Source organism: Mauremys reevesii, linkage group 18, assembly GCF_016161935.1.
Source record: "Mauremys reevesii isolate NIE-2019 linkage group 18, ASM1616193v1, whole genome shotgun sequence".
Taxonomy (NCBI): Eukaryota; Metazoa; Chordata; order Testudines; family Geoemydidae; genus Mauremys; species Mauremys reevesii.
Window position 1 is genome coordinate 4,870,992 of NC_052640.1, and position 15,160 is coordinate 4,886,151.

Sequence of the window (15,160 nt, forward strand, 5' to 3'; positions counted from 1 at the left end):
GACCAACCAGAGTTCTACGCAGGGAGGAGAATCAGACTTCAGGACTTTACCTCTGTTTCTCAAGGCACTAGGGATGCAAGTCCATCCTATGGCCTCACCACAAACTATTGAAACACAGTTGGCTGCAGCAGAAAGCACTTGGGCCTACATTTTCCCACGTGACTAGGGATTTTGGGTGCGCACCTCAAGGCATCTTAAAAGGGGCCTGATCTTCTAGAAGTGCTGAGAACCCACCCTCTGGAAATCAAACCTATTTGAGGTAGGCACCCAAAATCACTAGTGGCTTTGGCAAATGTAGGCTTTTGTCTATAGGACTGTCTCAGAGTTAACCGGGGTATTCGCCTTTGTCAGGTGTTTCAGTTTGAGATGTTCACTGCTATGGGAAAAATCAGACTGTGTTTGTCAGATCTGAGGTTTGGGGAATTTTCACTGCAGAGCGCAGCCTGTTCCCATCAGGCAATATGGAGGAATGGCAGCCTGACGTCACCTGCTCTAACCAGATACGATATGAGCGCTGCGGGCGCACGGGCAGCCAGGTACATTATCTGTGAATGTCTAGTGACAGTAACAAATTCTGGATTCAGACCTGAATCTGTGCTGTTAAATTCAGAGCTTTTGTGGACTTCTCTGCTTTGCAATTTTAACAGGAGTGAGAGTAGAGTTTTATGACCTAGTCAGACATTGCTCACAGTGCTGGAGCTTGGGGTTTCACTGCACATACACTCAATGGCAGCTAAACGTTGCTGATTTTGCCCGATAGCAAGAACAGAAATGGCAGGTCGACTGAATCATTACAAACAGGAATCATGGAAATAAAGGGCTGACGTCTTAACTTGTCTGCTGCCGTCTCTGCAAGGTCCCTGCTCAGTACTGAGAGCCTTGGTACTAACGGCTGTTGCAGGTGGTTAAAGGAGATGGAATTAACTACCCCAATTATTTTCAGCGTAATTCAAGTAACTGTCCTGGTTACAGTTGCTATAATCAACCCGCTGCACATGGGCAGAAGTAACCCCAATAACCCCATGAGATGGCTGTGGGAAATCAATTAACCTGAGCAAGCTGGTGGGTAGTTACAGCGCACTCAGCCTCTCGGATGCACTCCTATCCAGAACACGCATCTGCACGCTAAGGCATACGTTGCCTCCAGCTAGGCTCAGGTCAAACATGTGATACCAGCTCCTGGCAAGTGGCCTCTGAAGCCGGCTCAAGTCTCCGTTATCTGCTCAACTGCTGCAAGAAATAATCGCCTCCTCTGGTCCATCGCCTAATGACATTCTTCAGCACAGGGATTCCAGTTCAGAGACACATCACACTGGAAATTACCTATTCAAGAACCTGATGGCCTTAAGCAGCTGCGCCTTAGCTATCCTGCCTACCCAAGTCTACTTCAGCAGATACATGCGAGGCGGACGCTACAGCAGATGATGATGAAACCACATGTTGTAACTTGCTGTGTCCAGGGACAGACTGTTTTTTGGAGGAGGAACCTCAGCAGGAGAGTTTGCTACCACTAGCCATTAGACTGAGCCCGTGACTTGCTACCTTTTAGGGCCCAATACAAGACCCTCCCATCTGCCTTTTTCTGTATGGCAGAACAGGGGCTCACTTATGCCTCCTACCCTGGAAAAAAACACTTCTGCCACTTTTAGGGACAGCAGAGGTTTCCGAGATGTTCCCTACACTTGGAATGGGGAATCTCTCTAGAACCAGTAGGCACTCTAGCGCTGGAAGGAAGCTTAGACGTGCCCAATGCTGCCCTGACACCTCTCAAGTCTGCAGCGAGGTGGAAGGGCAGAGAATCCTGCACCTCGCCCTTAAGGGAATTATTGTTACCTCCACCACCCAGCTATTACAGAAATGGATATCACGCATCCTTGTTAGTAATGCCTGTGTGGGTCGCCTGGCTGGGGCGGGAGAGAGAGATGGTGGCAGAACTAGCTTCAGTTCCATTGCATTCAGTTAGGTGGAAACCTGACGAGGTCGTGGGGAGCGTATGAAAATAGAGAGAGGTGTTTCTGAAATACGCTCTTCCAGGGGAGGACAATGGCCTGTGTACGTAGAACGAGCATGTGCCTCTGCCAACCTACTCCTAGGTCATTTTATTTTGCTCCAAGGGCACACTTACTTTGGCTTTGATGAGAGTGCAGTGCAAAGAGCTCTTCTCCTGGTCGTAGAGCAGACTGAACTCCAGCGCCCCCAGTGTGGCTAATTAGCAAGAGGGGGAGGGAAAGGTAAGAGACGGTTTTATTAAGAACAAAGCCACTAGAGATATTTCATCCACCCGGCCTAGCAATACCAATATGAAACCCTGGAGGCTCCTAGCACCAAAAGCAGAGCAGCACTAAGGAAGGGAGGGTACCACGCAGTCCAACGCGCATTCTGCCATGCCAGTGAGAGCTGACAGGACGGCAATTCCATTTCATGGCAACTCCCGAGGTTCTAAAATTTGTTTTCATTCCCGTTGGAACAAGAAAATCTTTTGAAGATTTTCACAAAAATGTGGGGGGAGGTGAGAGAGACCAGGTTTAAAGTCCCTGCTTGCCTGATTCAAAGGAGTTTTTCATCCCAGACCACCCCAATTCAGCCAGAGCAGGGGCTTGAACTGGGGCTCCCAGTGCCTTCACCAAGCAATAAAATCTCACTTCATCCAAAGCATTCTGACCAGCTCTCCATACCATTTGCCTGGCAAGTCTCCTCCCAAAACTCACCCCAGGCAGAGACACCATTTTAAATTGCTGACCGTGACCTTGGCCGCTCTCTCCTAAAAGGACAGCACCGCTCTGCCAAGGGCCATTCCAACATCATAGAGAGCCCAAACCTCTTGGAGTACAGGGCAACCATGGTGCATCACATCACGAAGACTTCAATCTACAGCATTATGACACGCAATACATTTTAGCTGCTAATTTAACACCCAGAATTGACTATGGGCACAAGTAATTGGGACTGCAAAGGATAGCCTCTAACGACCTGGTCTGCAGGCTTGATCTATATGTTCCCCTTTGCTCTTGTGACTGCAGGTGAAAAATTGTGTGCATGAGTTTAAAGGGCATTTAAAACACTGCAGCCATTATTACACACAGTCACCAACTAACCTACCATCACAGCATCTCCTGGCCAAATTCATGAGCTGCAGTAGTCAGAACATTATCAGAACAGAGCTATGCAAACATTTACCTGGAACACAGAGGAGGGACCACTGAGAGTTTTAGCAGACTTTAGTGATCAGCATGCAAACAAGGAAGTGACAGCACAAGCGAGACCTATTAAAGGCACAAAGCAGCTGCACAATGCAGATCACATCTTTATATGACCTGCTAATGCACTTTAGCCCTGAACTTCAGCAGCTTCTCCCAAGTGAGCAGAGACTGCCAATTACCCCAAGTTTCATGTTGTTCCAGCCTGGGTTCTGCACACTCGTTTCGTTGGGTGCTCACCCAAATTTAACTGGAGAGAGGAAATGTTAGACACGGGCTCCCATTGTACTAAATTTCTTCATGGCCACTTTCCTCTCTGCCTAATATTTATGCACTGCCTCGTGGTTCCTAACCACCCTCGTCCTTCTCCCCAGAAAAAGGTTTGAAACCATGAAGTGATGCCTTCTTGGAGTTCTTGAACTTCACTCTTATGGCCAGTAAACTCATGAATTAGGATGGGGGGGGGGGGCAATCTTAGTGCAGAAGTACTGAAATCACAAGGATCTCTCCTTTATACAGATGGATCTGTCTATTGGCATTTCATGCAGCTAAAGAAAAATAGAGGCTTCACCTGAACTTCTTTTCATATGTGTAGAAACGTGGACATCTGCATTTACACACACACTACATAATGGCATATATTAGAGAGAGTAAAATAAACTAAGGTCCTGGGGCCATAGGCTTGGGCGCCTACATAGCTTTAAAAATCTGGGCCCTGATCCTGCAAGCCGTGCCGAAATCAATGGGAGCGCCTCTTGAGGAACGTTTGTAGGATTTAGCTCTAGGTCAAAGCCATAGTCTCCTCTCAGTCTCTGCAAATACTGCGCCTTTAACGGGGCTCTGCATTATCAGTTCAGGTTTTGACTTTCCCCTTTTTCAAGGTTTAAAACCAAGTTGCACGGAGTTGCCATTTATACCCTTGGGCGCCTTCCTAAAAGGATGAATTATTCAACTCAAATGCTGAATTTTTGGAGACGGTTTGTTATTTTCAGTCAGAGAGCAATGGAGTCACAAAATAGCACAATTCCCTCCCTGATTACTTATTTACCAAGCATTAAAAGCACTTAGTGGATGCCGGGAACATGACATGAGCCTCCGAGGATCAAAGCTGCAGTCACTTAAAAAGGACGGTGTTCCCATTTTTTGCCAAATATAAAACATTCAAGAGTATAGGGCGACATAAAAAATAGAAGAGTTTCTCACAAGGTGCACTTTGCAGGGACCTGCTGACCTCACATTTATAGTCACATTCCCACAACGCAGCCCTCTGAGCCATCTCCACTCCCCCTCTGAATAAGGGGCACTGAGCGCTGATGAAGCCAGAGGGAAAAGCAGATCCTCAGCAATTCAGGATCTGGCCCAAGATTTGTTACTTTTCTTATGTGGCTCAAAATAACCCATCTGTACCGGAGCCGGACGGTATGACACAAGGCTACGTACTTGCTTCATCAGAATCGTAGCTGTTGGCCTCATCCTCTTCGTCATCCTGAGGCGGCGGGAGTTGACGTGCAGGTGGCGCAGGCGGAGCGGCGGCTTGCGTATATGGGGCAGGCTGGCGCATAGCCCTCTCCTCTCTGGCTGCAGGCATCGAGTAAGCACCGCCACCTCCTCTCTCATCCCTGGGTGCTGCTGCTGAATAGGCCGGGTCTGTCTGGGGAGGGCCCATCGACTGGCTCACTGTGCAAAAGAAAATAGGCATTGAACATAGATGAGATGGGGTGCAGCACTGGAGACCAGAACTCCAGGTGAAGAATGAAAGTTGCTCATGTCCGAAAGTTCAGCTAGGCCAGTTTTATCAAGGTTATTGGGCACCTGGGATCTGGATCTGCACAGTTCGTGATCCTACTTGATTTTCAGAGATTCTAAGACCAGAAGGGACCACGGTGATCATCTAGTCTGATTTCCTGGATAACAGGCCAGAGAACTGCCCCCAAAATAATTCCTGTTTGAACTAGAGCAGATCTTTCAGAAAAACATCCAATCTTGATTTAAAACTTGCCAATGATGGAGAATCCAGCACAACACCTGGTAAGCTGCTCCAATGATTAATGACCCTCACTTACATTTACAACTTTACTTGCTGTCTGAAATTTTTCTAGCTTCAACTTTCTGCCATTGAATCTTATCAATTTTAAATTCCTCTCCCCTCTGCTTCTCCCACCCACTAGATCTCTAGCTTATTCTGTGGACTCCTTCATAAAAGGGAGGAATCGCCTCATGGCTTTTTTACACTAAAAAGTATTTCCTTTCATCATTTTTAAGTTTGTTACCCTATACGGATTCACCCGCCAAGAAGGGCTCTGCCGCCTACTGCCAGTCTGGCTACCCACGGGTTTGAAAACCCCACCCGTAGATTGGTTTTGGTGTGTTTGAGACATGAGATGAGCATTGGAATCCTTTCTACGGCAACAGTGACACACATCTAGCAGCGGTTCTCCTGCCACTTCAAACCTGTTGCCTGTTGTGATGATTTGATCTACATAAGTTCATGGAGGATAGGTCCATCAATGGCTGTTAGCCAAGAGGGTCAGGGACACAACTCTATGCTCCAGGTGTCCCTAAACAACCAACTTCCAGCAGCTCAGAATTGCCCTGTTCTGTTCATTCCCTCTGAAGCATCTGGCCCTGGCCACCAACAGAAGACAGACCATTGGGCTGACCCAGCATGCCCACGCTTGTGTCCTTATTTGCATAAGCAAATCTGACAGTCCACATTCTATGGGACTGCAGCTCATTTATACAGGTCCTTTCCCCCTTCAATTGCTCGGTGGATGGGCAACCCGTGATGTGCTAAGGCGTTTGGGGGAAACTCTGCTTGGCTTCTGTGCCTTGTGTATATTATACCCAGGCTTGTGGGGCCAATGCCCAAGTGGGCAAGCTTTATGTTTGTTTCCCCCAAGCCTCCATGCGAGTAAAGCACAAGCTCCTGCTGAAAGCAAACACAAAAAGGGGGTAGCCTGGTTTACTGCCTAGAATGCAGGCCTGGGAGTCAGGTGACCTGGCTTCTAATCTGCCCCAGGCACTTAGGTGCTCAGATACCGAAGGGATGGATGTGGCATAAGGACCGCATTAAACAAAGGGGTCTGAGCATGGCCATGGTGATCGGCCAAGATGGCTGCTTGGCTTACGGCTGATTCAGCTAGTAAATTAAGCAGGGAGGAAAATCCAGGGTGAGCGAAAAATGAACTTCATCCTGGATTATTTCTTACCCCATTTTGCTCTATGTAAGCCACAGTAACGCGTCTATCTGGGGCCCTTTATGCTTCTGCATAATGCACGTGCGAGGGGTTTGGGGTTTTTAATCACGTGATCGCTACATAATAGGGTTCTCACAGTTTCCTTTGCCGTGGGATTAAGCCGTAAGTGGTGGAGGTGCTACATTTCAAGCCAACCTTTCGCTGAGTCAGAATTCCCCAAATACAAGGGGCTCAGTCAAGGAAAATCTAAAAGCTCAGAAACAGATAGCTGACCCACTTCTACTCTCAGATCTTGGGATGAAAGCCTGAGGGGAATACAGCAGCACCTTGTTAATGTGAATTAATAGAGGAGATGGAACTGAATGCTTATAATTAACATCTTGAAATTCAAATGTGGCACAGCTTGTTTCTCCAGGAAGGGAAGGTGAAAGAAGACATTCATTTTAATTTGAGCATTTTTTTTATTTTTTTGTAATACTACACAGGCAAAATTTTATTCTCAGTTACTCGGGTGCAAATCAGGTTACCCCATCAACATCAGTAGTTACTCCAGATTTACACAAGGGTAAATGAAAGCAGAATTTAACCTTCTAAGAGGAAAAGCAAAGCTTTAAATAAATCATAACCTGCAAAATTGCTCAGAAAGCCAGTCCCCTGACCTGGCCTGACAATTAACGTTGGCAGAGACTTAGCCATTTAATCCATCATTACGGGGCAGAATGAAAGAAATGGGAGCAACACAGAGAGATGAATCAGTGAGGCACATGGACTAAAAGAGGGGGAGAGCAATCTGCTCCCAATGCCACCATCAATCCACCTTTTCTAAGCCATGTATCTTTACGGCCATGCTAGTAACATACTGACAGGTCACTAGCCTAGAAGAATTTCTTGCCCTGATGCAGCGAACAGGCCGTTTACAATATGGAAATATCTGAAATGGTGTGTGTTAAATACCAGAGATCAGACAGGTAAGCTGCAGAAGAGACAGTTTAGGTGCAATAGCCCTGATTCATTCTGCTCTGAATGATATTTTCATCCCAAAATCTCCATGTTTTCCATTAACTCTGTCCCCTGCTTTGTCACCCTTTCGAAGCATTTTGACATAAGGGCGGGAACATCTCTTACAGCAGGAAACTGTGTGACCCCAAATAAGTGTGTTACAGTAGATGGGGACCCATTGAGATTCTTTACCTTGTCTTTCTGGATATCTCCCAGCGGGCCCGGGCTCTTGTCTGCCACCCACTGGAGGAGCTGTGGTATAAAAAGTTATCTTGTTATCCTGCAGCAGGCAGCAAAGCCAATGGCCCCTCAAGGGCAGGTGATTAGAACCCCCTTCTCCCCCCTACCCCACGGTTGGTCCTTGGGAATGGAGTCATTTTTACCACTGATCAAGCAGCAGTGAGAGAATGGGGCATGCAACCTCATTCACCTCCTGGCACAGGCCCAGGAAACAAAGACCTACCACAGCCTGTACCAAGCCGTGTGTGTGTGTGTGTGTGTGTGTGTGTGTGTGTGTGTGTGTGTGTGTGTGTGTGTGTGTGTGTGTGTGTGTGTGTGTGTGTGTGTAAGTAAAATGGGGGGGGATAACCCTGATCTACCTCAGTGATCAGTAGTGCCTTCAAAGCACAGTCCTGCACCCCGGGAAGCCATTCTGCACCGTCCCAACACAAGCCAGCACCTCCATGGCACAAACAGACCCAGAATACGTAAAAGCAGAACGTGTACCTGGCTGACTAGCCTGGGCAGCAGAGCTCTGACTAGTCACTGGAGGAGGCCTGGAGGCTTGAACGGAATTGGCACGTTTTACACCTACAAGGAGGAGAGAAGATTAGAGGCGAAACGGAGCATTTAGAATCCGTAGACACGGGCAACTGCAGAGCCATGACAGCTGTTCGGTAAGAGACAGAAACATGCACGTCAGTGAGTGGCATGAAAAAAATCACTGGATCTGGTGGGTGGGTCTATTGCTAGTCATGTCAGCATGGCTCCGTTAATCATCAATGGAGCACCACTGATTGACACCAGCGGAGTGCCTGGCTTTATTTTCAGAGAGGGAAGAGAACCCACCACCGCCACAAATTGCATTAGCACAAAGGCCATCCCCTGCTCGGTCATATCCAGGGGGAGTATGCGAGAATTCAACTCAAAGCCCATATCAAAGTTTCCTAAAACAGGGTCCCCGCTTACCCAACTGGGGATGTATTTGTACACACAGGCCCAGATCTGAAAGGTGTTTAGGCGCCTACCTCCCACTGAAATCAAATAGTTCTGAAAAACTGAGCCATGGGGACTCACCTAGTACCAGTCTCTCCCAGCACCTTTCGCTATAGCAAGAGTAGCTGCCTACACACTGAGATGCTCAGATCCGAGAAGTAAAGTGCATTGCAAAACTGGGCCAGTACTGTTGTCGGGGACAATGAGGCACAGAGCAATTCAGTGACTGACCTGTGGGTGCCCATTTACAGTGTGGACTGTCCATAGTAGATTCATTTTCCCCAAATTTCCCACCTTTGCTACTACCATTGCAGCCCTACTGGTGGCAGGAAGGGGAGCGGACTAGCGTGGGCCAGCGGCTGTTTTAAACTCTGCGTCTAGCCCAGTTCAGAACAGGCTTAGTAACATGATGATCAAACGCGCCAGCAGCCCCCAGAGCCCAGTCATACCAGCACTTCCACCGGGGCTAGCAACAGTGGGGAATGTTAGGAGAATAACCCGACGACAGCGTGGCCAAGACAGGGTTAAAATGGAGATTTCTGGTCTCCAACAGCCAGATGAAAGGCAGCGTTACTTAGCGACACTACAGAGGATGTGTGGCCCTGTGCATAGAGCGCTGGCAGTGAAGCAATTTGGCTCCACCATTGGCCTGCTGGGTGAGCTTGAGCAAGTCACTTCACCGCTTTGTGCCTCAGTTTCTCTATCTGTAAAATAGGGATAATGATGCTGACCTCCTTTGTAACTCACCTGGAGTTCTACCAATGAAAAGCACTATATCAGAGCCCAGTTTTATTATTATTAGATGCTACTATTTTCCCGGTTCTTCTCGGATATTCTTCATCTGTGTCAACAACACACAGTTGACTTCACTCATTTCTTATTGCTGCTGTTTCAATGCTAGTTCCATGCGCAGTTCTTTTAAAACCAGCTGTGGAAGCATGGCTTTAATGAGATACCCCCCTATTGCTACATACAGTGAAACGAGCCAGTGTACTGCATGCACTTAACATCCATTTATCCACCCAGCAAAACGGCTCACTCCACTTTGTGCTTCTTGTGTCCAAAAAACAGTAGGCAACAGAGAGAGATGGACGTGAGAATACGGTGAAGGAAATGGACTTTGTGGCCAGCGAACAGTGTGGAGTTTATTCCCATAGGGATTAAGCTATTCACGAAGGGCAGAACCACCATCTGCCAAAAGCCAAACAAAAGGGACTTTGAGCAGGGATGCGCCATAGGGGTTGGGTGGAGGCAGTCTACTCCCGATCCCCCACTGCCAGGGGCACTGATAGATGCTCTCTGGTCACCACTGCACTCCACTGACTGCACAAGTCTCCACAGCTGTGCACATCACTGTTTTCCCCCTTTAAAGGAAAGAAAGGGGCTTTGTCCAGTAAAGCCACATATTCTAACAGCCTGCCCTGTGCACAGCCCCAGGTGTTGCCCCAGCCACCATGACTAAGGCTAAGATTTTGTCACGCATATTTTTAGTAAAAGTCCCAGACAGGTCAAGGGCAATAAAGAAAATTCACAGAAGTCCCATCCAGGACATTTACTAAAAATATGCATGACAAAATGGGGAGCTGCAGGGTCCCCACATTGCCCGCGGGGGGGGAGGGGGCAGCTCAGAGCTGCAGGGTTCCCCCACCCCCCGTGGCTCGGATGGACTGCTGCCGGGAGCTATGGGGGCCCCCACCCACCCCCCGGGAGCCTTGCCTGTGGCAGCTCCCAGAGGCCCTGCTGCCCCGGTAGCTTGGAGCTCCCTGAGGCCCTGCTGCCCGCAGTGGCTGGGAGCTGCAGGGTCCCCCAGATGCCCACGGTGGCTCAGAGTTTGGGAGGTCCCCGGTACCCCACAGTTCCCCAGCCGCCACAAGCTGAAGTCACAGAGGTCTCTGGAAGTCATGGAATCCGTGACTCCCAGCAACCTCTGCGACAAAAACGTAGCCTTAACCATAACACAGCAGAACTAGGCCCACTCCGGGGCCTTTCAGTCCTGTCAGTCACAGAACTGGGGGCCTGGCTTCGGGCCTAGCCTGAAACATTTCAGATGAGGCTGAGGTAATTAAAGCCTCTTGATACCTATGTGACACAGGAAAATCACGCTGTTCACAGGAGGGCTGCAGAGCGCAGGGGAGAGGCACTGCTGCAGCCAAACACCATCCAGAAGGCAGGAAACAAGAGATTTCACTCAAAGGAGAGAGCAACTGGCTGAGCTCTATTTAGCAGAAATGAAATAAGGAGGAGATATATGTGGGACACTGGTGTGTGTGGGAAGCATGGAGTGGAGAACAGAAACTGATTAGGAGCCTTGTTACAAGGTAGAACGTCTCAAACACCCACTGCTATGAAAACTTCCATTGATCCCAGAGCCTGACAGGTCTCAGAACTGGTTTCAATCACCTACCCCTTCATTTCTGTGGGTCAGGTAACCTCTGGGTACAAGCTGGCCTCTTGCCCCTCTCCAGCAGCCAGGTGTAAGGAGGGCAGGAAGAGGTGAAGATTTGGGGCAGTCCCCACAGGGATCAGAGCAGAAAAGCTGCCAAGCATCCACACCACTGACTGGCACTAACACGGTCACATCAGACACGAACGCAAGCACCAAGAAGGTGAAGCAGAGTTTTTCAGTGACTGCTACCAGCAGAGGCTGATCAAGCAAAGCCAGATCAGCATGGCCTCTGGGAAGTTATATTTATAGGCAACAGAATAAGGTTCCGTGTCTGTTGCACAGCTGGAGTTATGACCTTACAGGATGTGATAGAACAGGTGCTCCTCTTTGTCACAGACAAGGAGAAAAACTGTGCCCCATAAAACTGAATACAATGGCCTGGTGGACAAGCAGCCCTAGGACCTAATTCTGCAAGCTGCTGCGGGGTGAAGGGAACTCAGCACCTTGCAAGATCAAGCCCACAACCCATTCACTTCAGACGATGTCTAGTGCCCCTATCAATACGTACGTGCACTGAGAATCATTTGAACAGGGCACAGAAAGAGCAAGCCATGCTTCCACCTTTATCTGTTACTGGCCACTATTAGGGACAATATACTGGACTAGGTGGACCCTGGGTCTGATCCAGCCCGGCAGTTCCTGCGTTCAAGTTCTTCTCAGCCACATATTGCCACAAGATCAGTTACACTCCACATCCTGAAGGGTGCACTGTGTTTTCCAAAGCAATTTTTATCTCCACTTTAATGTGAGATGCCATACATACAGCTGAGCAAATTATTTGCAACAAATAAGTTATTCAACGAACTCACTTCTTCAGCTCACACAGTGTTCACGAGCAGGTCGCAACTAACTCAAATGCATTTTTTTTTTTAAACAACCCTTTTTTCCCTGATTGATTTTAACCTGGGTAGAGACTAGAGCAAAAAAATCCTCAACAAAGATTCACCATTCAAGCTGTGCTGAGTGGGAATGAAGTGAGTCACATGGTATTGTTTCTTCCCTCTGATTGGATGAGTGTGTCAGGAAAGTATCCCTATTCCGGAAAGCATTTCAGCTTATGTTTAACTTTAAGCACATGCTTAGGCCCCATTGCTTTCTGGAACAGGGAAGGACTTAAGCACTTGTTTAAAGCACAGCTGAGCTGAATTCAGCTGCAAACCTTATTCACAGGACATTTTATGCAGTATTCACTCAGCCCTCACTGCGTGGGTGCACCGGGGAAAATCTTTACGAAGTTTCCTGATGCAGTCCTTCCAACCTACTGCACCGGGTGGTTAGCCCAGCGCGTATGACAATGAACTCTGCTGGTAGACAGATTACACTGATTCGCTACAAGTAACTCTAAGATAATAGAACTACTGTCTCAATCTCCACTGCACATACATATGGATTGGATTAAACAACGGAACTACAGCCAGGCTGTACTGTTAAACAGAGATTATGGTGGATGAGATAAACTAGGAAAGTACAGCTCAGAGGCCCTGAGGGCTCCTGCATGACCCGCAAGCTGATAGACACCCTTAATATTCAGTCCATTGTACTGCTTTTATTCACAGGAACATGAAATTGCAAGCACAGACTCCATCTGGCATCAGGCAAGGGAATTACATGATTAGTATCTCCAGCAGTTTGCTATTAAGTATTCCTTTTATAGCCAAGGAATTAAAGAGAACTTGGATTTTTTCGAGTGGCGTTTAGCTCAAGAAATAAATTTGCCAGCTCAGCTCTCAGCTGAAAGGCCGTCTCTGAAGTTGCCTGTCAACCTACAACGCCCCGTAGGGAGAATTCTGTCCTCGACAAGCTTTGGCATAAACTGTCAGTCATCAGTTTTTATCCGAACAATTTACAATAGCTTGGGGCCCATTAAATTTTCATGGAACAAGTGACACCGAGCAGAATCAATGCAGCAGCCTTCATCAATGAAGCTTTGAAATTACCACACGGAGAGTCACGTGCAGCATCAGTGTGTTATGGCGGGGATCATTCAGCACCTGTCTCCTCTTCCAAGATGAGGCGGACATGTTTGGGAAACTGTCTGAATTCTCCAAAGGTAACAATTATCTTGCATTTAATCTAGTTTTATAACAATAAAAATGCCGGGTACATAGCACCTTTTATCTGGGGATCGCAAAGCACTTTGCAAATACACACACACAGCCTCTCAACCCCACCCTCTGTGGGTTAGGGAGATATCTCCATTTCACAGATACGGGCATGGAGAAATGGGGCCCTGACTTAGTCGGGTCTCTAGGTGCTACTGCAATATAGATGTTAAATAAATAACAACAAGTGGCTTGCTCAAAGCACTTGGGGCCTCACTGAAGTCAATAAAAAAACTTTCCATTGACTATTATAGAAGTAGGGTCAGGTCTACAGAGAATCTGCCACAGAGCAGGGAATAGAACAAAACGTTACGGTCGTGTATCACAGCATCCTACTTTATACAGCACCCCCTAGATATTTAATATGGTTGGGTAGGATTGTGGAAGAAGAGGTTAGGTTTGATATAAGGGCGAAAGAATATACTTCACACCCGTGTATGTGTATAATACACACACACACAATTATATATTATGTATTGTGTATAATACATGTGTGTGTGTGTGTGTGTGTGTGTGTGTGTGTGTGTGTGTGTGTGTACACACACACACACATTATACATATATAATTCATATTAAACACACACACACACACAGATACACCTGCACACACCCCAGCATGAGAAAGGCAAGAGAGATTGACACATATTCAGCACGGTGGCCTAACGGAAGGACTGGGTCCCAGGACTCTTTGGGTGCAAAGTCTGGTCCACGTACTAACTGCAGGAGCTTGGACAAGCCTCCTGACCTTTGTACCTCAGTTTCCTCATCTGTAGAATTTTTACCTACCTCAAGATTAAGTACTGAGGATAAATTAAACAACCCAGCCCACGAGAAATTCTGTGGGAGTCTGGCGTAAATAATGACAGCAGGATCTCTCCTCTGTTTGTGCTTAAAGGGAGCAGCTCAGACAGACTGAGGGCTTGGCTACACTTACAAATGTGCAGCGCTGCAGCAGGGTGTGAAAACACACCCTCTCCAGCGCTGCAAAGCGCCAGTGTGGTCAAAGCCCCAGCGCTGGGAGCGCGGCTCCCAGCACTGTCCGTTATTCCCCACAGGGAGGTGGAGTACGGACAGCGCTGGGAGAGCTCTCTCCCAGCGCTGGCGCTTTGACTACACTTAGCGCTTCAAAGCGCTACCACGGCAGCGCTTTGAAGTGCTAAGTGTAGCCACCGCCCCAGGCAAACAATGGTGCTCTTTCTCTTCAAGGAGGGGGTGAGTGTGCAAGCCCCCTCCTACATAAGCACAGCTCCGTGCAAGCAGATTCACTTCTTGCATGGTCAGTTCTGAACGTAGCCTTTGGTGATTAGTTGTGCCAGTCAATCTCACTCCTACAAACATTCCTGGGTAGCAAAACCCAGTAGGGGGCACTGGCACGGCCAGAGCAAATTCAGCTGAGCAGCCCTGGAAACGATTTCTGACGTGCTCCCCGTTCTCCCTTACGCTGGGAAAGTGAAGAAGGGAAATCATGTCAGTGTTGAGGAGGGAAATAAAGTCTGTGTCTGCCCAGCATCAGTGACTGGGACCAGAGCTCCTCCTGGGGGAGGGAGGGAGGGACAGAGGCTGATCTCGTTATTCAAATCCGATGAGCCTGACTGGGCTCTGGGCTTCAAGCCTCCTGAAGCTGAAGGGAGTGTTGGGCTTGGGCTTGTCCAGAAACCCAGCCACATTCAGAGCCAGATTTATTTGGTCTGCAGCAGCATTCAGTCTAAGTGTGGTGTAGTGAGGCTTGTGTTGGCTGCTGTCACTTTAAGGGGAGGGATAAGGGGTCCTGCTTGCCAGCTAGGAGGAAGCTCTGGAGGGTCAGTTGGGACAAAGCAGGCTGCTCCCTATAAGGCAGAGAGGCACAACTTACCCCACTTCATTCCAGGCTGGCTCTTTCCAGGCCGACACTGATCGCACACTATCCTACACAACCCGATAGCCTGCAGGCAGGACCAGGAATCCACTCCCACCCTTCCACCCTCCCCCTGACACCCAACTGCCCCCACAGTAGACTTTTCATTG

The 15,160-nt window shown here is 48.2% G+C and overlaps 1 protein-coding gene across 7 annotated transcripts in view; it reads right to left on the bottom strand.

Moving 5' to 3' along the window:
• RPH3A (rabphilin 3A) overlaps positions 1–15,160 on the bottom strand; it is a 133,812-nt gene that overhangs the window by 21,340 nt on the left and 97,312 nt on the right. For 5 of the 7 annotated variants that reach the window (XM_039505229.1, XM_039505233.1, XM_039505228.1 and 2 more), the window contains 4 exons: positions 8,120–8,203; positions 7,586–7,645; positions 4,638–4,874; positions 2,126–2,205 (listed from right to left, as the gene is read on the bottom strand). In XM_039505229.1, the coding sequence (XP_039361163.1) occupies positions 2,126–2,205; positions 4,638–4,874; positions 7,586–7,645; positions 8,120–8,203 (461 nt within the window). The remainder of the gene's footprint in view (positions 1–2,125; positions 2,206–4,637; positions 4,875–7,585; positions 7,646–8,119; positions 8,204–15,160) is intronic. The other 2 variants (XM_039505234.1, XM_039505232.1) reach the window with 1 other exon arrangement.